Here is a 27,485-nt window from a genome sequence, read left to right on the forward strand (position 1 = left end):
GTATGTATATATGTATCAGTTTATGTATTACAGCTAAGAATGCATGTGTTACAGTATACATCCATGGCTCATACACTCCCCCTGCAGGATACTGGATTAGCGATGATATATATATTACTGTTATCCTCTTCCTTCCTTAATCTGTCCACCTTGTACTGTGACCTCCGGCTATGTTAACCTAATGACCAGCGACCGCCACCCAATGAACACTTATTTTTCCTTTACTTCCTTTATTTTTTCATGTTTTTTCTTTTTTCTCTCCTCCTTGTAGATTCTTTTTTTCCTTTTTTCTTCCTTACACAACATGAGCAGTTTCTTTTTCCTTTCCTTGTTGTAGTTCCTTTTTTTTCTTCCTGTCTTTGTTTTCTTTTTCTTCCTTTCCTTTTCTCCTTTTTTTCTCTTTCCTTCTCCTCCTTCCCTCATTTCTTTCCTTTCCTTCCATTCCTGGTAGTTCTTTTTTTTCTTTCTTTCTTCCTTTTCTCCTTTTTTTTCTCTTCCTTCTCCTTCCCTCATTTCTTTCCTTTCCTCTCCTTGCACTTCCCTTTTTCCTTCCTCTCCTTCCTTCCTTCCTTCCTTCCCACACACTAGCATCATCACCCCTACCACCATGCACAGGTCCCTCTCGGCTATCTAAACTTCAAGTGAAATATATATAAAAAACATTCTACAGATTCTTTAATTACTAGTATCAACTCAAGTCCTCCATCAGCTATTGGCATGTAAAGTACTGAAGTAAAACATGGTATATAATGAGCTATGTAAGTCTGTCTTGAGTATATAATGAATGCTGTTAACCCAGTAGCTGCGGGGATCATGTTCCTTAATGGTCCCTCTAAGCGAGAAAAATGAGAAAAAATCATCACTCACGCAAGCCAATTCATAATATATATATCAACGCATTTGTGATCAGTTTATGTATCATCTATTTTTGGGGGGTTAAATCATGGCACAAATTTGGCCTGTCGCTGGTACACGGTAAAGCCACAAATTTGGCCCGTCGCTGGTACACGGTAAAGCCACAAATTTGGCTCGTCGCTGGTACACGGTAAAGCCACAAATCTGGCCCGTTGCTGCTACACGGTAAAGCCACAAATTTGGCCCGTCGCTGGTACACGGTAAAGCCACAAATTTGGCCCGTCGCTGGTACCGGGTTAACAGTATAATGACCTCTAAGTACAGTATTGCAGTATATCATGATCTGCTTGACTGTATAATGCATGGTGTTGATATTGTGACCTCTGGGTAAGTACAGTTTCCAAGCATAACATGAGATCTAATAAGCTATGTCTGTCTTCACTGTAAAATGCATGCTGTTAATTCTATGCTGAGCTCTAGGTGTATACAGCATTGAGGTATAGCATGCTGGATAATTACATGGATTCCTTCTTTCTCTCTTTCTTCCTTCCCTTCCTTTATTTCTTTCTCTCCATCCTTCTGTACACTTTCCATGTTCCTTCTCTCTTTCCAGCTTTTCCTTCCTTCCTTCAATTCTTATCCTCTTTCTTTCTTCTTTCGCTTCCTTTTTCCTTCCCCTCCTTCCCTTCCTTCATTTCTTTCTCTCCATCCTCCTTCTTCTTTCTTTCCAGTCCTTCCTTCCTTTCCTTCCATTCTCATCATCTTTCTCTCTCTCTTCCTTATACTTCCTTTTTCCTTCCCCTCCTTCCCTTCCTTCATTTCTTTCTCTCCATCCTTCCTTACACTCTCCATATTCCTTCTCTCCTTCCAGCCTTTCCTTTCTTCCTTCCCTTCCATCCTTATCATCTATCTTTCTTATACTTTTTTTCCCTTCCTTTCCTTCCTTTCCTTCTCTCCTCTTTTCCTTACACTCTCATCCTCTTCTCCCTCTTTCTCTCTCTTCCTTTCCTTCTTCCTTCCTTCCTTCCTTTCCATTCTTATCATCTTTCCTTCCTCCCTTCCTTTTTTCCTTTATTCCCTCTCTTCTCCTTCCTCTCTTCCCTCCTTCCTTCCTCCTTAGCCCTTCCTTCCTTTCTTCCTTCCCTTCTTCCTTCCTTCCTTCCTTCCTTCCTTCCTTTTTCCTTCCCCTCCTTCCCTTCCTTAATTTCTTTCTCTCCATCCTTCCTTACACTCTCCATATTCCTTCTCTCCTTCCAGCCTTTCCTTCCTTCCTTCCCTTCCATTCTTATCATCTCTCTTCCTTATACTTCCTTTTTCCTTCCCCTCCTTCCCTTCCTTCATTTCTTTCTCTCCATCCTTCCTTACACTCTCCATATTCCTTCTCTCCTTCCAGCCTTTCCTTCTGTCCTTCCCCTCCATTCTCATCATAAACACTCCAGTAAGTACAGTTTTCCAAGCATAACACTATAAATCTAATGAAGCTATGCCTGCTGTTTGTACTGTAGTGATGAACTTTCTTACTCTATGAAGCACCGTGGGTCAAGTGCTGCATCTTGTATCTGTGTATGTATCAGCAGCCTGTTTGGGGTTCATGTTCGTAACACCTCAGGGCGGGCGTAGGGGGACCGTTGCCCTATTATTGTACTCAGAGCCTCGTATTTACTGGTTTCCGAGCCATAGCTATCGCCAAAAAACACCAGTAATCAACCATTTTAACGGGAACTATATACGAAGGCAGTTTCTGGGTCGGAAATCGGCGAACATAAGAGGCTGGGTACGACAATCTGGCCCAGTTGCATAGGGGTGACGATAGAGTGATAGTTGATTGGGTGATGAAGGCTGCGTATGTGTGTGTGTGTGTGTGTGTGTGTGTGTTTAGTAACCATCAACCATATATTCTCATGCTGGACACATATATGAAGGAAAAGACTCACTCCAAACATTGCTTCCTCAGATGCTCATACATAACAAGCTCTCCGTGACTCTACACTCGCCTGAAAACCTTGAACTGACAGTGGAAGTTGACGAACGAATCACGAGTTGACAAGTATATGATGCGATGGTTTTACGGAAGTGCCGATGACTGCGTGACAAAATGTATCGATGGTTTTACAGGATTACCGATGACTGCATGACACAAATAATACCTTCATGTTTTCACTCACATAATCACTGGTGAATGCATGATGGAAAATATCTTAACACTTTCACAGGCTTAGATGACTCCATGACCAGGTATTAAGATCAATGGTTTTACAGAATTAATGATGAATGCATGATAAAAAAAAATAAAAAAAAATAAATAGAGAAAAAATCACACATAATCACTGATGACTGTACAATCAAAAAATATCTTAATGTTTTTACAGAATTAACTGCATGACAAAAAAAAAAAAAATTATGGATACTGCATGACCAAAAACAAACAAAAAATACATTCATGTTTTTACACACACAAAATCACTAATAACTGCAGGACGAAAAATATCTTAGTGTTTTACAGACTTAACAATGACTGCATGACAAAAAGGATTACCAATGACTGCATGATGAAAAAATATCTTCAAGTTTTTACAATTACTGATGATTGCATGACGAAAAATACCTTCATGTTGCCACGGAAATACTGACGACTGCATGCCACAGAAATTAAATCTTACTCACGGTCCAGAGAGAGAAAGTTAACCCGGTAGCAGCAGGGATCATGTTTCTTAATGGTCCCCCCAAGCGAGAAAAATGAGAAAAAAATCACCCCTCACACAAACCATTTCATAATATATATATATCAAAGCATTTGTGATCAGATTATGTATCATCTATTCTTGGGGGTTTATATCATGGCACAAATTTGGCCCGTCACTGCTACACGGTAAAGCCACAAATTTGGCCCGTCACTGCTACACGGTAAAGCCACAAATTTGGTCCGTTGCTGCTACATGGTAAAGCCACAAATTTGGCCCGTCACTGCTACACGGTAAAGCCACAAATTTGGCCTGTCACTGCTACACGGTAAAGCCACAAATTTGGCCCGTTGCTGCTACACGGTAAAGCCACAAATTTGGCCCGTCACTGCTACACGGTAAAGCCACAAATCTGGCCCGTCGCTGCTACCAGGTTAAAGCAATCTCTAATCTCTTTCTCCCTTCCTCTCTATCTAAATACCTTTACACAAATACTTTCAATTTCATGGAATTATTGAAGACTGCATGACATAAATAATCCCTAGTGGCTGCATGACATAAATATCTTTAAGTTTTCACAATACATTAATCAGGTTTTCACAGAATTACCAAAGGAATCTCTCGGGCCAGTCATCGATGGTTTAACGGAAGTACTGATGACTGCGTGACAAAATGCATCAATGGTTTAACAGGATTACCGATGACTGCATGACACAAATAATACCTTCATGTTTTCACTCACATAATCACTGATGAATGCATGATGGAAAATATCTTAACACTCTCACAGGCTTAGATGACTCCATGAGCAGGCAGATCAATGGTTTTACAGGATTACTGATGACTGCATGACACAAATAATACCTTCATGTTTTCACTCATATGATCACTGATGACTGCATGATGGAAAATATCTTAACACTTTCACAGGCTTAGATGACTCCATGAGCAGGTATTGGGCCAAAGGTTCATGCTGGACTAGATGAGTCTCCCCCGCAGGAAAGGACTCACAGATGACTGGCAGCCGTCACAGAGGATAAAAAAGCTCCCTAAAGCCCCAAGCTCCAAAATACGGGTAAGTAATGGAAGAGAGGAGCTGGGCACCCATTGGTCTGTGATCCATGTCTGTGTCTATCTGGATGTGGGTCTCGGAATCATGTTTTTTGGGTGAACTTATTGAGTTTTAACCCGGTAGCAGCGGGGATCATGTTTCTTAATGGTCCCTCTAGGCAGGAAAAATGAGAAAAAATCATGACTCACACAAACTATTTCATAATATATATCAAAGCATTTGTGATCAGTTTATGTATCATCTATTTTGGGGGGTTTATATCATGGCACAAATCTGGCCCGTCGCTGCTACATGGTAAAGCCACAAATTTGGCCTCTCGCTGCTACATGGTAAAGCCACAAATTTGGCCCGTCACTGCTACACGGTAAAGCCATAGATTTGGCCCGTTGTTGCTACACGGTAAAGCCACAGATTTTGCCCGTCGCTGCTCCACGGTAAAGCCACAAATTTGGCCTGTCGCTGCTACCGGGTTAAAGGCAGGGCAGAAGTATGGGAAAGAGGAGTAATATAAAAAGTGGAGTTACAAATATAGATAGGTCAGGATCAATGGTTCTGTCCAAACCCATAAAGAAAAATATGGATGTTGAATATAAAGAAGTTATGATTAAATGGATGTTTCTCAGCCTTCCCAAGAGTATGCTTTATCACTGACAAGGACACGGATGAAGACACGGATCACAGACTAACGGATGACCGGCTGAGCTGAGCGTCATGTGAACCATTCCGAGAAGACGTAACATACCACTGAACATCCTCCTCCTCCTCCTCCTCCTCCTCCTCCTCCTCCTCCTCCTCTTCAAACAACACAAGGACCATCGTACTTGCATGTCGATTCCTGACTCGGCGGACTTGAAACATTACAGGTCATATTATAAGACAATTCGCCGCCCAAGAACACATATTTGACAAGGCTTTCGTAGGAGTTGCGGGCATTTCCAGGGGTAGTTTTATGACCCTGGTGGTAGCGTGACCCTTCCTCTGTACTGTGAACCTGAAGAAACACATATGAGAACTCAACTGATCCCCTCTTTGAGCTTTAGAAATGGTTGATGTGAGGAGCGAAAGTGTCTTATGATACCAACCTACAAGTAAACACAAAGTTCGTACATACAGTCACTGCACCATCGCTTAACACACATTACACTGAACACTATGTAAGTAACAGAGCAAGGCGTGTCACTCTATAACCTCTGCTTCACTTCCCTGTCTCTCTCTTGGGTCACTGCGCCTCAAACTCCGATCTTGAGGACAGTGCGAGAGAGACCTTTTCGTATGTTAAGATTCAGTCACAACACAAGTCTCAGATCTGGACAACATGCTCACTGCCTCTGCCGTCTTTTCCTGTCCCTGGTGAGAGCTATGCAGTCCACCTCACACTCAGCCACTCACCCACCAGAGCCCTTTACAGGATGCCTCAGGACCAGGAGTCTCAACCTAGGAAGCCCACCAAACCTGTCTGTCTGTCGAGCTATCTGCCAAGTGTTCTGTTTGATCCCAACACCAATATATCTCTATTTATATATGTACAGTTCCCCCTTAGTATCCGCGGTTTTATCTTTCATGAATTTAAATATTTGTGGATAAATTTGCGAGTGATAATTTGGGTGTGAGTGAAAGTGATGAGTTTTACATGGAAGCAACTTTTCTTGGGATCCGAGTTCATCGTCACCCTCTTAGACAAACTGCCTAAGCCACTTGTCGTCGATTTCCCGATTTCTGGGTCACATTTTTCATTATGTGGTGACGCACCTTTTGGGAGGGCTGACTTTCTAGAGTGTGAGAGTTCCAACTTTTTTCCTATGTGATGGAGTTGCCTTAATCCTTCTAGGGAGTATGTTCTAAAAATGGCCTTCTTAATCTTTCTACCGCTATCACAAGTTGACTTAGAAAATGCGACAGTTGTTTGTTTTCGATATCTCCAAAAGTTGAAAAAATTATGAGGGCAGTTTGTTTAAATAGGTGATGTTATCCTTCAAACAAATCTATCATAACCTTTGCGGATAGAAGGAAGGAGGTTGGCTTTTCCTGGAGTATACCTGGCTCCCTGACACACACTAGGAGGCCTCCACGGGGTGCCAGCCATCTCTCACCACATACAGAGAGGAAGGGAATCAAGGGAAAAGGTTTGATGTTGATTTCTGACATCTGTTAATCCTGAGTCAATATGATTTTAGTATTAACAAGTAAAAAATCTATACACCTTGCTGAAGCCTTGCCCTCCAGCACACGACTCATCCTTCGTCTCGTTCACCAGCGACACAGAGTGGACACGTTCCCTCACAGCAAGTCCTTTGGGGTTTAAATTTAATCTACATTTACAAAGTCCTAAAATAACTAACCTTAACGTATCGACACACACGGTTCAGTGAGCTTCAACGGCGGTGAGTGTCCGGCAGCGCTGGGGCACCGCATGCCTGGCTGGCCGCGTCCTGTGTCCGGCACGTCCAGCGGTGCTCGTGTCGTCCCGGGGCCGGGGGCGTTGACATGGCCGGCTCAGCACAGCAGGCAGCGGTGTGGCTCCCACCCACCCGGCGTGTGGTGGGCGGCCACACTCCTCCTCAGCACACTTGTGTAAAGCATTTGGGAAATCATTGAGAACACACGACCTCCTCCTCTCAGCAACAATCACTGTCAGGGTCTGGCTGTTCCTTCGCCGCCACGAACCAAAGAGCAACACAACTAACATTACAAAAAGTGGCTTAAATATACAAAAATAATGACAAAAGATAAAATCCAATACTGTACACACAAGGTCACAACGCCGCCACAAACTGGAATCATCGGCTCTTAAATATAATCACTCGACGCCGCTCGCAGGGAAGGTTTCTGACGCTCCTGCGGCGGCGGCGGCGGCTAAGGTACAAACCCTCACGCTAAGGAGACACAAGTCCGGGCGGCCGAGACTCAACATTCCTGTTAGTACGTTAACCTACTGGACGAAGGAAAATGTTTTCCATGTGACTGCAGCGCCGAGAAGTGCCGAGACTATGCTAACACTACCTGATGCCTACGATGATGCGGGGTTAACAATAGATGTTACATGATGCCTACAGAATGAGAATGGTGGCGCACACACACACACACACACACACACACACACACACACACACACACACACACAACTGTATTTCCTGTATTTCACAACTAGGTAAATACACACATATAAACACACACACACTTCTGGTATGCTGATTGACTGACTGCCTTGGAACATAAGCTATCTACAAGAACAAAATGCTGAAGAACAAAACAATAACTGTGTAAGCCGTAACACTCAAGGACACAAAGCATGCCTCGCCAAGCCACTGCGTTTGGTGAAGCATAATACTCTTGGCTGAAAGTAAGGGACTCTCGCAACAATCCCTTCACCTGTTCTCCTGATGATTGCTTACTCCACAGTGTTATATGAGATGAGGAAACGGATAGCAGAGGAATTCTTTACATCCTTCCGCCAGTAAGCTAGAGAAGAGAAACTGTATATGTCAGGGAGTAACTCAGAAGGGAAGTAATGAATAAAGAATGACTTACTATAGAAAACTTGTCACAACTTTTGGGTTTATGAGACAGGAAAAAGGATAGTATGACAGCTGTTTAAATCCTTCCTCCTGTGAGCTAGAAATTAAGACTGTGTAAGGGGGTAACTCAAGGGAAATGTTGTATAAAGAATGACTTAATATGCAAAATACTTCACAACTTTTGGGTTTATGAGACAGGAAAAAGGATAGTATCAAATGTTTAAATCCTTCCTCCTGTGAGCTAGAAAGGAGAGCTGTGTGTGTAAGGGAGTAACTCAAGGGAAAAGTTGTATAACGAATGACTTAATATGCAAAATACTTAACAACTTTTGGGTTTATGAGACAGGAAAAAGGATAGTATGACAGCTGTTTAAATCCTTCCACCTGTGAGCTAGAAATTAAGACTGTGTAAGGGGTAACTCAAGGGAAATGTTGTATAAAGAATGACTTAATATGCAAAATACTTCACTACTTTTGGGTTTATGAGACAGGAAAGTGGATACTGTGGAAGCTGTTTAAGTCCTTCCACCTGTGAGCTAGAAATTAAGACTGTGTAAGGGGGTAACTCAAGGGCAATGTTGTATAATGACTTAATATGCAAAATACTTCACAACTTCTGGGTTTATGAGACAGGAAAGTGGAAAGTATGACACCTGTTTAAATCCTTCCACCTGTGAGCTAGAAATTAAGACTGAGTAAGGGAGTAACTCAGAAGGAAAGCATTGTATAATTAATGACTTGCTATACAAAATACTTCACAACTTTTGAAATTATGAGACAGAAAAGTGGATACTGTGGAAGCTGTTTAAGTCCTTCCACCTGTGAGCTAGAAATTAAGACTGTGTAAGGGGGTAACTCAGAAGGAAAGCATTGTATAATTAATGACTTACTATACAAAACACTTCACAACTTTTGGGTTTATGAGACAGGAAAGTGGAAAGTATGACAGCTGTTTAAATCCTTCCGCCTGTGAGCTAGAAATTAAGACTGTGCAAGGGGGTAACTCAGAAGGAAAGCATTGTATAATTAATGACTTACTATACAAAACACTTCACAACTTCTGGAATTATGAGACAGGAAAGTGGATACTGTGGAAGCTGTTTAAGTCCTTCCACCTGTGGGCTAGAAATTAAGACTGTGTAAGGGAGTAACTCAAGGGAAATGTTGTATAAAGAATGACTTAATATGCAAAATACTTCACAACTTTTGGGTTTATGAGACAGGAAAAAGGATAGTATGACAGCTGTTTAAATCCTTCCTCCTGTGAGCTAGAAATTAAGACTGTGCAAGGGGGTAACTCAGAAGGAAAGCATTGTATAATTAATGACTTGCCACACAAAACACGTCACAACTTCCGGGTATGTCCGTACGCTGCAGATGCGAACGATGAGCTCCTCTCTGCAGCGACTTAACACAACGCATGGTATATATATGTATACTTTGACAATCAAGTTTTTTCCACACACACACACACAGTAAGCGACTGGTATTTCATTTTTCTTTCCCTGATGAAGTTTATTTTAATTATCTCTTGGCAGGATTTTAATGTAGTTTTTGATGAAGGTATAATTCCCTGGTTTGTTTTTTCTTCCTCTCTCTCGTAAGACCGCAAGGGAATATTTTTTTCTTTTCTCTCGTGCACTTCTTATGTCACATCAGTCTTTTTTTTTCACACTTTTCACATCTTACGTAACTTGCACTAATTATAATGCCTCGTACATACACACAAACACACACACAGATACATACATAAGCCCAGTCTATCCCTACCATACCCTACCCCTCCCTGACCTATCCCACCCTATACTCCATAATACAGAGACACATGGGACACATACAACAACGGCGTGTATGTGGACCCATGAATAAGCACCTATGAATGACCTCAGCGCGACACACCCACCCACACACGAACACACACACACACACTCACTCACGTCGCACGAAGCAATTTGAGGTCATGATACGCTAGACAAAAACAGCGACATGTGGTATTTAATATATGCAGCGGCAGCAGCAATGACGGCAGGGACATCAACAACAGCGGTAAATGTAAGTACGTAAGTGACCAACCGAGTGTGACTTACGGTTGACTTTGACGACTCGAGAAATGTCAACAGTGGAGTGGATGTGACGGATTGTATCGTGACTGAGTGGGTGAGTGGCTAGGTGGGTGGATGAGTGGATGGGTGAGGATGTGGGTGTGTTGAGGGGGTGGGTAGGTATGTGGGAAGTTAGGAAGAGAGAGAGAGAGTGTGTGTGTGTGTGTGTGTGTGTGTGTGTGTGTGTGTGTGTGTGTGTGTGTGTGTGTGTGTGGAGCAATGATTTCAGGGTGGTTGGATGGACTTAAAGGTGGATAAATGGGTGGAAAAATGGAAGAGTGACATCTGGTTAGGTTATGTGGATGGGTGGATGGGTGGAATGGTGATATCTGGTTAGGTTAGCTGGGTGAGTGGAGCGATATGTGGAGTGGAAAAATGAGAGTGACAGCTGGTTAAGTTATGTGGATGGGTGGATGGGTGGAATGGTGATATCTGGTTAGGTTGCTTAGGTGGATGAGTGGAGCGATATGTGGAGTGGAAAAATGAGAGTGACAGCTGGTTAAGTTATGTGGATGAGTGAGTGGAGCAATGAGTGGATGCAGAGGAAATGGCTTTACATGGGTGGATGAAGGTGGTGATATGTGGGCTTAGGGGCTTGTAGGAGTGGTAGGAAGTGGAGGAATGGTGGTAGTGATGTTGGTAGTGGTAGTGGTGATGTTGTTGTTGTTGTTGTTGTTGTTGTTGTTGGTGGTGGTGGTGGTGGTGGTGGGTGTCCTGGGGTAAAATTCCTGATAATAAAGTTTCAATTATTATTATCATTATTTATTTATTTATTTATTTTTTTGCTTAGGGTTTCCGGTTTTGACATCTGCCGTTTTGTTTTGCTTTAATTGTTTTGTTTTGTTAATGTTTCGCCGACGACTCCAGCGAGGAAGAGAAAACAAGAAAAAGAAAAACAAACATCTAATTGGCAAGTGTTTTTTAAGTGTGTGTGTGTGTGTGTGTGTGTGTGTGTGTGTGTGTGTGTGTGTGTGTGATGGAGCGTCGGTCTCTAAAAAAATTAAAGAGAAAGAAAAAGTAGAAAAATTAACTCTATATAAATTCCAATGATGCTTTAAACTACTACGCTCGCTCTCTCTCTCTCGCTCTCTCTCTCTCTCACACACACACACATACCCAAAAACATCATCATCATCATCATCATCACCATCATCATCATTCTTTCCACCGTTCCACTACAACAAACAACAACAAGAACAACAGGGTGGTGGGGACATCATCGTCACACTACACTGGGGCTAAGGTTGTCTGGGGCTACATGGCTGGCTGGCTGGCTGGCTTGGCACCATAGGAATTAATTTAGGCGCCCGGGCCTGGTCATGTGAGGGTGGTGTGCTGAAGCTGCATCAGGCGCTTCAACACCTCATGGAAATTGGGCCGCTTCTGAGGGTCCAAATCCCACGCCTGGAAGATATTGTGGGGCTCGTTAGTGCTAGGATTGAATAACATAATGGGAAGATGTGCCTTAAGCTTATGGGCCGTATTCTTAAACATATCAGGGCCGAAGGACAGGTATTTGACAAGGCTTTCGAAGGAGATTTGGGGCATTTCCAGGGGTAGATTTTTTAGCCTGGTGGTAGTTTGGCCCTTCTTCTGAGCCATGAACCTACAAGAACACTCATTAGAATTCGGTTGGTCTCCTGTCTGACCTTTGAAAATTGTTGATGTTAGAAGCGGAAGCGTTTAAAAATACCAAGCTATGTCCACTCCATTCTCCTTCTACTTGTCCTCTACTAACTTTTACACTTTCCCTTCACCCTTCATTGCCTCTGCAGTGCAATGGGCAGTGTCTCTCTAAGTGCAACTCTGTGGGTCTGTGCTCGAATCTTGGCATGCAACTCACCCAGTTTGAGTAGCGGGCTTTTTTTTGCATTGTTGTTTCCTTTTTTTATGCCCTTGAACTGTTTCCTCTACTGTTTACCTTCCTTTCAGGCTGAGGTATGAATGGGTACTTGGGGACAGCCGTTAAGTGAATGTTGCACTGGCGCTGTGTCCCTGTGTTCTCCTAACTGTATCTTCCTTCAAGTCCCCTCTTCTCTCCTCTATGCATTCCCCTTTCACTCCCTTTACCCATCAGTCCCCCTTTATTCTACCTCCACCCCCTCCTCACTTCCGCTTAGCTCTTGGTACACTCCCTCCCACTCCCCTTCCACTCCCTCACCTCCTTCATGAGCTTGTAGACTTCCGGGGGGCAGTCGTCAGGTGCCTCCATGCGGTAACCTTTCTCGACATGCTTCATAACGTCGGCAAGTGGCTGGAACACAAGAAGAAGTACGTCACATTACTCACCCACACGCACACACACACACACACACAGGGATGATAAATAAAAAATCTTTCGTCCACTACATTTTGCTCCTTGCTCCAAATCAACCTCTCTTTGAAGTAAAAAAGTAAACAAATAAAAACTAATTAATAAAAGTTAATGACATGCAATTTGAGTGAAGTACAACGGGTATTCGATATACGCGAGTTCGAAGTATGTGAATTCGCTCATATGCGACTAACCCAAATGTTCCAAGTATTCATTTTGTGCGAGAAAAATTCGATATTACGCAAGTTATTGTTATTTTTGTGAAACGGTGCCGGAGTAGAGAGTTAGAGGGTTCGAAAACAGGCCATGGAACATAACCCCCTATAATTAAAGGGATGATAGGTTCGATACATGCGAATTCACATTATGCGAGCTTTTTGCAGAACGTAACTTTCACATATAACGAAAACCTGGTGTAAGGAGAATAAGCCATGTGGTTTAGAAGTAGTTTTCAGATTGCAGAGATCCTAAATATGGTTGTTAATAGCAGCTCCAGAAGACATTACAGTCCCTAGGGATTTCTGATTGTCCCGGCCTTGGTCGTACTCACAATGCGCGGGTAAGGAACTCTCCCGAAGGCGTAGATCTCCCACAGGAGGATGCCGAAGGACCACATGTCAGACTTGTTGGAGAATTTCTGCGGGAGAGAATGGCGATTACATAAGGGCCGTATTTTTAGCCCAGTAGCAGCGATGGGCCAAATTTGTGGCTTTACCCGGTAGCAGCGACGGGCCAAATTTGTGGCATTACCCTGTAGCAGTGACGGGTCAAATTTGTGCCATGATTTAACCCCCCCAAAATAGATAATACATAAAATGATCACAAATGTTTTGATGTATATTATGAAATGGTTTGTGTGAGTAATGATTTTTTTTCATTTTTCTCGCTTGGAGGGACCATTAAGAAACATGATCCCCGCTGCTACCGGGTTAAACATTCAATCTCAATCACAGAAAGGCAGAAGAGAAGATGACGGAAGAGAGAGAGAGAGAGAGAGAAGACAAAACGACAGAACACAAACAAACAAACAGCCTCGGTTGGCCCCTTACACTGTGCCTGAGAGCTTCCGGAGCCGTCCACTTGATCGGGAACTTGACCCCGTCCAGCTTGACCTTCATGTCGTGGGCCAGGCCGAAGTCACACACCTTGGCCACGCCCTCCTCGCTGATGAGCACATTGCGCGCCGCCAGGTCCCGGTGCACCACGGCCATGGACTCAAGGTACTCCATGCCCTTACACGTGTCGCTGCGGAGAAAGTTGGAAAGTTTCGTTTAGTCGGCGCAATTTTTTTTTTTTTTTTTTTTTTTTTTTTACGTCTCCGCCTATTGCGCCGGTAAGCTTGCTTGAGGGGCCTGGATTGTATTCGGCCCCAGCCCGTCATGGCGCAGGCAAGTGTTTATAGTGGTGCCATCTTCCTCAGTGGTCATATGCCGGAGAGAGACAGGAGGGGAAGGAATTATAGGAGAAGGGAACAGATCACAGGAGACGGGACACAACCCCCAATTAATACCTGGTACCCATTCACTGCTGGGTGGACAGGGGCGTAGGGCATCGGAAAAGCCGCCCAAATTTTTCCATTCCACCCGGGAATCGAACCCGGGCTCTCTCGGTTGTGAGCTGAGTGTGCTAACCACTGCACCACGAAGCCCCATCGCTGCGGAAAGGCATGACACATAGAGGTAAGGTAAAGTTGAGGACATGCTGTGTGTGGCCTCAGTGCTCATCTCTGTCACATTGGCCCCTGAGCCTGTGGGGTTGATACAGTTTACCTTCCCCAGCTTTCCCCAAGTACCCAGTTATCGACCAGGCCAAAAGGGAAACACTTGAAACACTTTATTATGCTTACAAAAAAACAAAAACAAAAATAAATAAATAAATAAAAAATAAAAATATAAAGAGGTTTTATAATAAGGAGAAATGGGAGGATGAACAGCTGGGTGAACTGTACGCCGACTGTCCGGGCCGGGATTTGAACCCTGGCCCATGGATTCATAGCTAGGCATGCTAACCACTACACTATTATCATTATCATCATTATTATTATTATTATCATTATTATTATTATTGCTATTGAGACCCAAGAAAGGGCATCAGGGAAAAATACAAAAATGATATGGACCCAGACAATAAACAAGTGTGCAAGGAAGGATGGAAGGAGGCGAAGCGAATGAAGAATTGGGAGAGAGAGAGAGAGAGAGAGAGAGAGAGAGAGAGAGAGAGAGAGAGAGAGAGAGAGAGAGAGAGAGAGAGAGAGAGAGAGAGAGAGAGAGAGCGACCCTTTGCTCATGTACTCCGTGACAAGCAGGATACAGTTGTCCTGGAAGACTAGCCCCAGCATGTTCACCAGGTTGTTGTGCTTCAGGCTCCTGCGAGAGATGAGTTTTTTTTATATTAGCGTACTGTTGATGTTGTTATAATGCGTCACCCTCATAAAATATAGTCGTCCCTCAAACATCATTATCTTCATATACGTAGGTTAAGTTTTGCCTCCCACACATCACTGCTGGTATATATACTTTCCTGATTAAACAAAAACTAAACCAATTACCAACAAAACATATGACCCAAACTAAGCACAAAGACCTTAACTAAATATCCATATCTCCCAAACTTTATCACTCGACTTAAAAACGAGAAAAAATGAAGAAAATGTGAGAGAGAGAGAGAGAGAGAGAGAGAGAGAGAGAGAGAGAGAGAGAGAGAGAGAGAGAGAGAGAGAGAGAGAGAGAGAGAGAGAGAGAGAGAGAGAGAGAGAGAGAGAGAGAGAGAAAAAAAAAAAGAAAAAAAAAAAAAAAAAAAGGAGGTGTGTGGCGGGAGTGGGAGCGGTGGTATCACTAGTTGATCTGTTTGCTAGGCTAATTCGTGGTAGGAGGTAGAGCGCAGGTAGAGCCAGCCTTTTCACCACTGGATGCTTTGAGTAGTTGTTCTGGAAGATGTTTTCAGTTGTTACCCTCACAGGTTGTTGTGCAGGCTCCATAGTAGAGATCGTCCCTCAAATAGTACGGTTTCCAATAGTCCGGTTTCGGATCTATACGGATTGTCATCGAGGATCTTTGAGGGTTTTTAAATTTCCTGCTGGTTGGGAAATTTAAAAATCCGAAAAATCTTCTTAGAAAATCCACATAAAACCAAGACCGAACTATCGGAAACTGTACTCTTTGAGGGACGACTGTAATTGCATGTCATTTTTCAACAATTTCCAGGTTTTTCTCTACATCGATTTTCTTAACATGCATCTGCCATATCTGTATAGTTGCCTTCGTCATTCAGGGTTTGAGTGTTCTAGAATCGGCCTTTTCGTTTCTGCCTAAATCTTAAGCCAAATGAGATAATGGCAGTTCTTTTCTCATTTCCTGTAAAGTAGAAAATACGTAATGACTTAGGTGGTTTGTTTACGAAGGTGACAAATTGTTGTGTGAGGCAGGGTGCGTGAGGGAGGTGGTGGTGTTGGTGGTGGTGTGAGGGAGTGTGGTGTTGGTTTTGCTGTTGTAATTGTTGTTGTTATAATTGTTCTGTGAGGCAGGGTGTGTGAGGGTGAGTGAGGGAGGTGGTGGTGGTGGTGTGAGGTGTGTGTGAGGGAGTGTGAGGGTCTTGGTGTTGGTTTTGCCGTTGTTGGTGTTGGTGGTGGTGGTCAACATTGCCAGATTGTCGCACTCAGCCGGTTATATTTCCCGACTTCCTACCCCAAAACTTTCTTCCGGGACCCAATAACGAAACTCATTTATAATTATCGTTAACCTGGTAGCAGCGACGGGCCAAATTTGTGGCTTTACCGTGTAGCAGCGACGGGCCAAATTTGTGGCTTTACCGTGTATCAGCGATGGGTCAAATTTGTGGCTTTACCGTGTAGCAGCGACGGGCCAGATTTGTGGCTTTACCGTGTAGCAGCGACGGGCCAAATTTGTGGCTTTACCGTGTAGCAGCGATGGGCCAAATTTGTGGCTTTACCATGTAGCAGCGACGGGCCAAATTTGTGGCTTTACCGTGTAGCAGCGATGGGCCAAATTTGTGGCTTTACCATGTAGCAGCGACGGGCCAAATTTGTGCCATAATATAAACCCCCAAAAATAGATGATACACAATCTGATCACAAATGCTTTGGTATATATTATGAACGGTTTGTGTGAGGGTTGATTTTTTTCTCATTTTTCTCGCTTGGGGGGACCATTAAGAAACATGATCCCCGCTGCTACCAGGTTAAAAGAGTTTGATCCTGATGTCCCTTGGCAATAGTTAGGGTCATATTTTTAAACATTTCTGGGCCCATATTTGACAAGGCTTTGGTAAGAGGTGTGGGCATTTCCAGCTGTAGTTTTATGACCCTGATGGTAGTTTGACCCGTCTTCTGTACCAGGAACATAAAGTAGCCCTCAGAAGAAACCGACTAGTCTCCTCTGTAGCCTTTAGAAATAGTTGATGAGGGAACCGAGAGCGTCTAACAATACCGAGCTTATTCGTCAGAAACCAGTAAATACTATGCTCTGAGTGCGGCAACCTGGCAATGGTGGTGGTGGTGGTGTTGGCACTTACGTCATAAGACACGCCTCGTCCAGTAGGCCTTGCGCCGCCTTGCTGCTGTCCTTGAGTCTCTTGACGGCGACCTTGGTTCCCTTCCACTCCCCCAGCAGCACATCGCCGAACTCACCCTTCCCTATCGAGTCAAACATCTGGAACACAACACAACACCTTAGTAACATAGGACAATGAGGAGGATTGGCAATAACAACAACCAGAAAAAAGAAAGAAAATAAAACGCAAAGCAGAAAAGCAGCAGAAAATAGAGAAACAGAAGAAAAAAGAAGAAAATAGCGGAAAAAGAAAAGAAAAAAGAGCAGAAAAGAACAAAAAAGGGAGAAAGAAAAATATGGAAAAAGAAAAAGGAGAAAAAATATCTAACAAAAAGAGGAATAAAAAAAAAAGGAGAAAAAAGAAAATTAAAGAATATAAAAGAAAAAAAAACAGAAAAAGAGAAAAAAGGGAACAAAAGCGAAAATATAAAAAAACACAGAAAACAACAGGCCCTTCCAAGACCATCCCTCCCTCCGCCCCTCACCGTGAGCTCCTGCTGGTTGATGGACCACCCGGCGTCCTGGAAGGCCTTCACGGGTTCCACATCGTACTCTCGGCACCCCTGCTTCGGCACCGACCGCTTCAGCTGCGTGCACAGGCCATCCGCGTCCTGCTGGTAGTGCTGGGGGTAGACAAGAGGGGGGTCAGGGTGGTGATGGTGGTGGTGGTGTGGAGTTGTGTTGTGGAAGGGAATGAGAATGGGAAGGGATGGGGAAAGGAAGGGAAGGGAATGAGAATGGGAAGGGATGGGGAGGGGAAGGGAAGGGAAGGGAATGAGAATGGGAAGGGATGGGGAAGGGAAGGGAAGGGAATGAGGATGGGAAGGGATGGTAAGGAAAGAGAAGGGAAGCGAAGGGAAGGGAAGGGAATGAGAATGGGAAGGGATGGGGAAAGGAAGGGAAGGGAAGGGAAGGGAATGAGAATGAGAAGGGAAGGAAATGAGAATGGGAAAGGGAAGGGAATAGGATGAGAATGGGAAGGGAAGGAAAAGGGCAAGATATGGTATGGTGGTGGTGGGTGGTGTGGGTGGTATGGTGTTATCTCGATGGTCTGAGGCTATTGTGATATTTATGATTCTTTCAGCTTAACCAATCCAGCAAACTGTATATTTCCTTGCCCATTCCTATCATGTGATCCTCTAGTACCTCTGTAAGGCCTTAATACAATAGTTAAAGGAGTTCTCTTTGCTAAACTTCACTTGTCTCTTAAGTAACATGCTTGTGATCCACCCCCAAAACTACTTCTGTTATGGCTAATGAAACAGGTCATCTGGGCACACTCCCTCCCACCTAGCCCTACCCAGCCCTCCCTCCCTCCCTCCTTCACTAGCTCACCTGTTATCTCCCTCCCTCACTCATTTCCCCTCCATCCTCCTTCTACTTCTCCTCCATCAACTTTGACACTCTTTCCCTCTTCTCTCCTCTCTTCTCCTCTTCCTTCCTCCTTCACTCCCTCACTCAATAGCTCACCCTCTTCCTCCCTCCCTCCCCCTCTTCCTTCCCCCTCCCCTCTCCCTCTCTCCCTCCCTCACCTCCACCAGCTTCGTGAGTTGGTCGAAGTACTCATCCTCGTCAATAGTGAGTTTGTTGTCCTTGTAGATGACTCGGTAGTGTTCCACCTGAGGGAGAGGCAGAAGGAGGGGGTTAGATGAGAATGGGATGGGAATAGGAATGGGACGGGGAAGGGAAGAGGAAGGGAAGGGAATAGGGTGAGAATGGGAAGGGGAAGGGAATGAAAATGGAAGAAGAAGGGAGAAGAATGATTAGAATGGGGGGGAAAGGAAGAGGAAAAGGAGAAAAGAAAAAGAAAATGAATTAAAAGAGAGAAATAAAGAAAACGACCACCTGATTGAGATGCAGAATGAGGATGGAAAGGGACAAGAATGAGAAGAATGGGGAAAAAAAAAATTAAAAAAGAAAGAAAAGAAATTAAAAAAAGAAGAAAAAAAGAAGAAAATGACCAGCAGGGAGAGAGGCAGAAGGAGGGGCTTAATAAAGGGGTCTCCAGGGGCTTGGCGGAGACCTTATTAGGGAGACATTGTGGGATAAGTTAAACCTCAAAATGCTAAATAAAAATGTTTGCTAGGTATTGATTTATTGTTGTTATTACAGATATTATTATTATTATTATTATTGTTATTATTATTGTTGCAATGATGCTGAATATGTATAATTAATCTGATCTCATTTTTTTCTATATATTTCCTTCTTTTTATTATTTTACAACAGTGAAAGTAACTTATGTCATTCTCTCTCTCTCTCTCTCTCTCTCTCTCTCTCTCTCTCTCTCTCTCTCTCTCTCTCTCCCCTCACCTTCCCCTCGAAGCAGACACAGAGGGTGTAGTCCCCGGGGAAGTTAGTGGACTCCCTCACAAGGAACAGCCCGTCTTCCCGAGGGTTGAGATGCGACTCCGCCTGTTCCCGACTGATCTTGCCATGGAACCACCTGCAGGGGAAGGGACGGAGTGAGAATGGGAAGGGAAGGGAAGGGGATGGGTTGAGAAGGGGAGGGAAGGGAAGGGGATGGGTTGAGAAGGGGAGGGAAGGGAAGGGAAGGGGATGGGTTGAGAAGGGGAGGGGAGGGAAGGGAAGGGAATGAGAATGGGAAGGGAAGGGAGTGGGATGAGAATAGGAAGGGAAGGGAAGGGAATGAAAATGGGAAAGGAAGGGAATGAGAATGGGAAGGGAAGGGAAGGGAATGAAAATGGGAAGGGAAGGGATGGGAATAGGAAGAAAGGGAAGGAATGAGAATGGGAAAGGAAGGAATGAGAATGGGAAGGGAAGGAAGGGAATGAAAATGGGAAGGAAGGGAATGAAAATGGGAAGGGAAGGGATGGGATGAGAATAGGAAGGGAAGGAAGGGAATGAGAATGGGAAGGAAGGGATGGGATGAGAATAGGAAGGAAGGAAGGGAATGAAAATGGGAAGGGAAGGAATGACAATGGGAAGGGAAGGAGTGGGATGAGAATAGGAAGGGAAGGGAAGGGAATGAAAATGGGAAGGGAAGGGAGTGGGATGAGAATAGGAAGGGAAGGGAAGGGAATGAGAATGGGAAGGGAAGGGAAGGGAATGAAAATGGGAAGGGAAGGGAGTGGGATGAGAATAGGAAGGGAAGGGAAGGGAATGAAAATGGGAAGGGAAGGGAGTGGGATGAGAATAGGAAGGGAAGGGAAGGGAATGAGAATGGGAAGGGAAGGGAATGAGAATGGGAAGGGAAGGGAAGGGAATGAAAATGGGAAGGGAAGGGAGTGGGATGAGAATAGGAAGGGAAGGGAAGGGAATGAAAATGGGAAGGGAAGGGAATGAGAATGGGAACGGAAGGGAGTGGTATGTGAATAGGAAGGGAAGGGAAGGGAATGAAAATGGGAAGGGAAGGGAGTGGGATGAGAATAGGAAGGAAGGGAAGGATGGGAATGAGAATGGGAAGGGAAGGGAAGGGAGGAATGAGAATGGGAAGGAAGGGATGGGATGAGAATAGGAAGGAAGGAAGGGAATGAAAATGGGAAGGGAAGGGAGTGGGATGAGAATAGGAAGGGAAGGGAAGGGAATGAGAATGGGAAGGGAAGGGAATGAGAATGGGAAGGGAAGGGAAGGGAATGAAAATGGGAAGGGAAGGGAATGAAAATGGGAAGGGAAGGGAGTGGGATGAGAATAGGAAGGGAAGGGAAGGGAATGAAAATGGGAAAGGAAGGGAATGAGAATGGGAAGGGAAGGGAAGGGAATGAAAATGGGAAGGGAAGGGAATGAAAATGGGAAGGGAAGGGAGTGGGATGAGAATAGGAAGGGAAGGGAAGGGAATGAAAATGGGAAGGGAAGGGAGTGGGATGAGAATAGGAAGGGAAGGGAAGGGAATGAAAATGGGAAGGGAAGGGAGTGGGATGAGAATAGGAAGGGAAGGGAAGGGAATGAGAATGGGAAGGGAAGGGAAGGGAATGAAAATGGGAAGGGAAGGGAGTGGGATGAGAATAGGAAGGGAAGGGAAGGGAATGAAAATGGGAAAGGAAGGGAATGAGAATGGGAAGGGAAGGGAAGGGAATGAAAATGGGAAGGGAAGGGAGTGGGATGAGAATAGGAAGGGAAGGGAAGGGAATGAGAATGGGAAGGGAAGGGAATGAGAATGGGAAGGGAAGGGAGTGAGACAACACAACACACACATAACCTCACACAACGCAACACTTACGCCCTTGAGTTGAGCTTGACCTCCTTCTTGCACACTGGCTTGACGTAGGAGGTGGGGATCATGCCCTTGCCGGCCTCCCTGTTGCACGCCATCACCCAGTTGGGGTCGTTGGTGGGCCGCACGATGGTGAGCTGCTCATTCTTGGCGAAGGGCAGGTCCTCGGAGGACGTGCCCGAGAAGGCATACAGCGCCACCACCTCCGTCCCAGGGGCCCACGAACCCTGCCGAGGGAACACTGTCACCAACACTCTTTGGGAACACAACACATGGGAAACTTGACTATCTCTCTCTCTCTCTCTCTCTCTCTTTATTTTTACATCTTAAATATTGAGATTATATACAAATCTCTCTCTCTCTCTCTCTCTCTCTCTCTCTCTCTTAACGGCAATGTAGAGGAGGTCACGGCAATGTAGAGGAAGCCTGGCTAAGCTTTAAAAATCATTTACTCACTCAGCAGAACACATTCGTCCCTTTGTGTGAGAAGCGAATTAACACTAATAAAAGCCCACCTTGGTTTAATAGTGAAATTAAACACTCAGTCAAGGAGAGAAAATTGTTTTACAGGCTAAAGAAAGAACAAAGCACGCCCGAAAACATTAGACTTTATCATGATGCCAGGCGACGAGTAAAAAGATTAGTATGTCAGGCAAAGCGTAGATATGAAGACAATATTGCAGCCAACTGTAAAAATAAACCGAAATCCTTCTCCAGTTACATAAACAACAGAAAGGCGATCAGAAGTGGAATTAGACCTTTAACAAACAGCGACGGTGCACTAGTGACTGACAGCCAACGCATTGCAAACCTCTTAAACAGTTACTTTTCCTCGGTGTTTAATACTAACAGTCTTCCTCCCACTACCACCAACACCAGTACTAATATAAATCTCGAGCATGCATTACCTAATTTTGAAATAACAACCGATGAAGTCCTTAAAGCTCTCCAATCACTCAAAACAAATAAAAGTCCCGGACCCGATAAAGTATATCCTATACTGCTTAAAGAAACAAAGAGCGAAATTCTCTCCTCCCTCACAACCGTATTCAATATGTCCTTGCGACAAGGCATCGTCCCTTCGGATTGGAAAAAGGCTAACATGACACCGATTTTTAAGAAAGGAGACAAAAAAATACCAGGTAATTACAGACCCATTAGTCTAACTTCAGTTGTAGGTAAGCTACTTGAGAGCATAATTAGAGACAAAATTGTGAGTTACCTTGAAAGTCACTCATTAATTGGGGATTCACAACATGGCTTCCGTAACAAAAGATCCTGCCTATCAAACCTATTGACCTTTTATAACGACCTCCTCAGTTTATGACGTAACCAAACCATTGGACGTAGTCTATCTTGATTTCCAGAAAGCGTTTGATAAAGTCCCACATCATAAACTACTTTATAAATTAAAGCGAATAGGTATTGACGGTCAGCAGCGACAGAAGCAGCCAAGTTGAAAAAAAAAAAAAAAAAAAAAAAAAAAAGATACGAAAGCCTCAGCAACAGAAGGAAGGAAGGAAGGAAGGAGGGAAGGAAGGAAGGAGAGAAAGAAAGGAAGGTAGGGAAATAAGATGGGAGAGAAAGCGAACAGTGAAAGCCTTAGCAACAAAAGAAAGTAAAAAAGAAGAGAGGAAAGAAAAAATAAAAGGAAGTAAGAATGGGAGAGAAAATTAAGTGAAACGAGAGAGAGAGAGAGAGAGAGAGAGAGAGAGAGAGAGAGATATGGAAGGAAAGACTCACGTAATGGGTGTGTGCGTGTATGTGTGTGTGTGTGTGTGCGTTAGTAGTGGAGGGGCCAGCCACGCACCTCCTCGGCCTTCCCCGCACCTTAGGACAACTGTATGGAGGCGAGGAAGAAGCACAGCCACGTCAGAAAATATAAAATAAATTAATTGATAAGCAGGTAAATTAATGAATCAATAAGTGACCTGTTGCCTTCTCTCTCTCTCTCTCTCTCTCTCTCTCTCTCTCTCTCTCTCTCTCTCTCTCTCTCTCTCTCTCTCTCTCTCTCTCTCCACTTCATTTTCTCTCCCATTCTTGCTTCTCTCTCCTTTTTTTTCTTTGTTTTCCTCATTCATTTATTTTCCTCCTTTCTCTCTTTTTTTATCTATATTTCCTTTCCTATTTTCTTCCTTCCATAATTGTCTATTTTTCATTTTTTTGCTTCTTCTTCTTCTTCTTCTCTGATTTCTTCTTTATCTCCCTCCTTCCTTCATTCTTTCCTTCTTTATCGATTTCCTTCCCTCCTCTCTTTCTTTTCCTTCCTTCCTCTTCTCTCCCTTCTCCCTTTTTTCCTTCATATTTTCATTTTTTTCCTTTGTTTTCTATCCTTGTTTTAACTTCTTTCCATTTTCCCTTCCCTTCCCTCCTTCCTTCCTTCCTTCTTTCCTTCCTATCTTCATTTTTTCCTTTGCTTTCTATCCTTCCCTCCTTCCTTCTTTCCTTCTTTCCTCCTCCCTATTTTCTATCCTTCCCTTCTTTCTTTCTTCATTTCTTCTTCTTTTTTTTTACTTTCCTTCTTTTCTTCTTTCCTTCAAACTTAAAATTCTCAATCTATTTAATTCTCTTGCTTTCTCCTTTTTTTTCTTTGTTCTTCCCTTCTTCCTTTCTTCTTTTCTTCCCCTCTTCCTTTTTTTTCTTTTCCTTCCTTCCTCTTTCTTTATTTTCTTTCCCTTTTTCTCCTTTTTTTCTGCCATTCTTTCTTTTTCTTCCTCTTCTTTTTTTTCTTCTTTTTTTCCTTCATTTTCTCTCTATTGAATGTTTTGAAAGTGAGGAAGAACACACCTCCTCCTCCTCCTCCTCCTCTTCTTCCTCCTCCTCCTCCTCTTCTTTCTTTCTTCCACACTAAAGTAGATTAACATAATTCTATTCTTTCAACGCATTAAAATTCTTCTCCTCCTCCTCCTCCTCCTCTTCCTCTTCCTCTTCCTCTTCCTCCTCCTCCTCCTCCTCTTCCGCAGCAAAACAAGATTAAGTTAGCGGTTTCCTTTCAACAATATAAACACCTCCTCCTCCTCCTTTTCTTCTTTATCTTCCTCCTCCTCCTCTTTCTTATTTTCTTTCTTTCCTCATAAAAAAGAACAGGATTAGGATTGTTGCTTTATCCTCTCTCTCTCTCTCTCTCTCTCTCTCTCTCTCTCTCTCTCTCTCTCTCTCTCTCTCTTTCTTTCTCTTTCTTCATCCTCCTTTCTTTCCTTCCTTCTCTTATTCCTTTTCTTTTCCTCCATCTCTTTCTTTCTGTCTTCATCTGTTTCCTTCTCTTCCTTTCTCCTCCTATCCTTCCTTCCTTTCTTCCTTCTTTCCTTCAATATTTTTCACTTTCTCCTCTTCTTCCTCCTCTCCTCCAACTTCTCCTCCCTCCTCTTATTATTCAATCTTCTTCTCTTCTTCTTCTTCTCTCTCTCTCTCTGTTCTGTGTGTGTGTGTGTGTGTGTGTGTGTGTGTGTTATTGTCAAATCCAAACATCGTTAAGCTGTTTTTAATTTATATCTGTGTTTGTTTGATTGACTGACTGACTAAATGACTGACTGACTGACTGCCTGACTGACTGCTTGACTGACTGACTGACTAAATGACTGACTGACTGAGTGACTGACTGCTTGACTGCTTGACTGACTGACTGACTAAATGACTGACTGACAGAGAGAGAGAGAGAGAGAGAGAGAGAGAGAGAGAGAGAGAGAGAGAGAGAGAGAGAGAGAGAGAGAGAGAGAGAGAGAGAGAGAGCAAAAAGGTTATGATAGCAATGTGTCAATTGTGAAAGACTCAATGTGAAAAGTTTTGCCATTTTGCTGAGGTTCTGGAAAGCAATTAATACTTCTGATTCCCTGTGTCAATGTTACGGTATGGAGGAGGAGGAGGAGGGAGGGAGGGAGGGAGGGAGGGAGGAAGGGAAGGGAAAGGAAGGAAAGGAGGAAGGAGGAAGGGAGGAGGAAGGAAGAGGGGGAGAAGAAGGAAGGGAAGGAGGAAAAGGAGGGAAGGGAAAGGAAGGGAAGGGAAGGAAAGGGAAGGGAAGGGAAAGGAAAGGAAGGGAAAGGGAAGGGAAGAGAAAGGAAGGGAAGGGAAGGGAAAGGAAGGGAAGGGAAGGGAAGGGAAGTAGAGGAAAAAATATAAAATGTTATGCTATACGATATAATACAATACACAAAAGTTATGCTATGCTATGCTGTTCTATATATCAGGTCACTCCTATGTCACCTATGTTACGATGTCCTAATATGTTACTATGTCTTACTGTGTCCTATGATGACTCCTATGCTGTCGCTATTTCTTGTTGTGTTAATAAAGGGACAGTTTTTGTATGTTTGATCTCTTAATAAAAATGGGATTGATGAAGAATGAATGTATGAATGAATGAATGAATGATGATGTTTGTGTTTGTTTGTAATGTGTCTTCTCTGAAAGCTTTTGAGAAGGGGGTTAGATTCTATTCTCAACTTCCTTTCTTTTCTATCTTTTTATCTTTTCGCTTTACGATTCCTTCTTCTTCTTCCTCTTTCTTCTTCCTTTCCTTTTTCTTCCTTCTTTTCTTTCTTTCCTACCTCCCTTACTTCCTTCTTCCCTTCCCTTCTTCTTCCTCTTCCACCTCCACCACCAACACCTCCTCCTTCACCTCCCTTCCCTCCTGCCTCAGTGATGTGGTGATGAGGAGGTGGTGATGAGGACTGGTGGTGATGCATGACAGATGACACGGAAAAGAGACTGACAGGTATGGTGGTGGTGGTGGTGGTGGTGACAGGTATGGTGGTGATGGTGGTGGTTTAAACTGACACAAATGGTGGTGATGATGGTGATGACGTGGTGGTGATGATGGTGATGATAGTGACGAAGAAAGATTTATAATGAAAACAAAAGGTGATAAAAATGATAGATAATGACAGATAGGTAGTGGTGATGACATTGATGGTGATGATAATGGTGATGAGGATGGTGACAGAAAACCCTCATAACTCGCACACCAAAACGATGATGGAAAAAAAATGGTGACAGACAGATAAGTACTACTGATAATATTAATGGTGATGACAATGGTGATGAAGATGGTGATGAAGATGGTGACAAAAAAAACTCATAACACACAAAGACGATGCTGAAAAAAAAAGTTGACAAATTATGATAATTATTTAAATGGTGATGAAGATGGTGATGATGATGATGATATTGGTGATGAAGATGGTGATGATGATGATGATATTGGTGATGAAGGTGGTGATGATAATGATGACAATAAAAAAAACGATGCAAAAAAAATGGTGACAAACACTGATAACGGTTTTAAGGTGATGATATTGGTGATGGTGATGGTGGTGATGATGAAGGTGGTGATGATAATGGTGACAATAAAAAGACGATGCAAAAAAAAATGATGACAAACACTGATAACGATTTTAAGGTGATGATATTGGTGATGATGATGGTGGTGATGATGAAGGTGATGAAGGTGGTGATGATAATGATGAAAATAAAAAGACGATGCAAAAAAGATGGTGACAAACACTGATAACGGTTTTAAGGTGATGATATTGGTGATGATGATGGTGGTGATGATGAAGGTGGTGATGATAATGTGACAAAAAAAAAACGATGCAAAAAAAAAAATGGTGACAAACACTGATAACGATTTTAAGGTGATGATATTAGTGATGATGATGGTTGGGGTAAATAAATACTGCTGATATTATTTACCCCAAACACGGATTTTGTCAGTGGGTTAAAAAAATACATACCTGTACTGCAGCCCTTAAAGGTGAATTGGTGAATGTGATTGGTGCCACGCAATCACACAGGTGTACACACAACCTCAAAGCACAGAAGTAACCAAAAAACGATATACCCCCATGCAGCGCCGTGCAATGAAAGAAAGCTTCCAAAACGTTGAAAGAGGGTGAAATTGACATGCTTTTAATATCCCCGGCAATACTACATGCAGAAGTGAGAATGAGGAAGATGACAGGCATTTGTTAAATTACTACTGCATGCAGAATTTGGAAAAAAAAAAAAATAAATAAATAAAAAAAAAATGTAACCCAGGCCACACCAGACATGTATTTTTTTGACCTCAACAACAACCCCCCCATCTATTTTTTTTACCCCATTTGACTATATATGAACTATTTCCTCTACTGAAAAAAAAAAAAAAAAAAAACAAAAAAAAAAAACTATTTTGGTGGTGATGATATTAGTGACGGTGATGAAAGTGGT

The 27,485-nt window shown here is 43.3% G+C and overlaps 1 protein-coding gene and 1 long non-coding RNA gene across 3 annotated transcripts in view; one reads left to right on the plus strand and one right to left on the minus strand.

The window, feature by feature from the left end:
- The first annotated feature begins 2,021 nt into the window (after nucleotides 1-2,021).
- LOC126981212 (uncharacterized) lies at nucleotides 2,022-9,793 on the plus strand. 2 transcript variants are annotated; one of them, XR_007733813.1, is made up of 2 exons: nucleotides 2,022-8,341; nucleotides 8,925-9,793. It is a non-coding gene; the product is annotated as an uncharacterized LOC126981212 (long non-coding RNA). The 2 variants fall into 2 exon arrangements; XR_007733814.1 differs by having other exon boundaries at nucleotides 9,073-9,793.
- A 575-nt stretch (nucleotides 9,794-10,368) lies between these two features.
- Nucleotides 10,369-27,485, minus strand: part of LOC126981160 (tyrosine-protein kinase CSK-like) — a 66,013-nt gene continuing 48,896 nt past the window's right edge. Inside the window, exons 3-12 of the mRNA XM_050831876.1 lie at nucleotides 21,288-21,508; nucleotides 19,421-19,553; nucleotides 18,640-18,726; nucleotides 17,593-17,730; nucleotides 17,070-17,206; nucleotides 14,816-14,905; nucleotides 13,589-13,805; nucleotides 13,090-13,176; nucleotides 12,387-12,479; nucleotides 10,369-11,629 (exon numbers count right to left, since the gene is read on the minus strand). Of these exons, the coding sequence (XP_050687833.1) occupies nucleotides 11,543-11,629; nucleotides 12,387-12,479; nucleotides 13,090-13,176; nucleotides 13,589-13,805; nucleotides 14,816-14,905; nucleotides 17,070-17,206; nucleotides 17,593-17,730; nucleotides 18,640-18,726; nucleotides 19,421-19,553; nucleotides 21,288-21,508 (1,290 nt within the window). The 3' untranslated portion in view covers nucleotides 10,369-11,542. The remainder of the gene's footprint in view (nucleotides 11,630-12,386; nucleotides 12,480-13,089; nucleotides 13,177-13,588; nucleotides 13,806-14,815; nucleotides 14,906-17,069; nucleotides 17,207-17,592; nucleotides 17,731-18,639; nucleotides 18,727-19,420; nucleotides 19,554-21,287; nucleotides 21,509-27,485) is intronic.

The sequence above is a fragment of the Eriocheir sinensis genome, chromosome 47 (genome assembly GCF_024679095.1).
Source record: "Eriocheir sinensis breed Jianghai 21 chromosome 47, ASM2467909v1, whole genome shotgun sequence".
Taxonomy (NCBI): Eukaryota; Metazoa; Arthropoda; class Malacostraca; order Decapoda; family Varunidae; genus Eriocheir; species Eriocheir sinensis.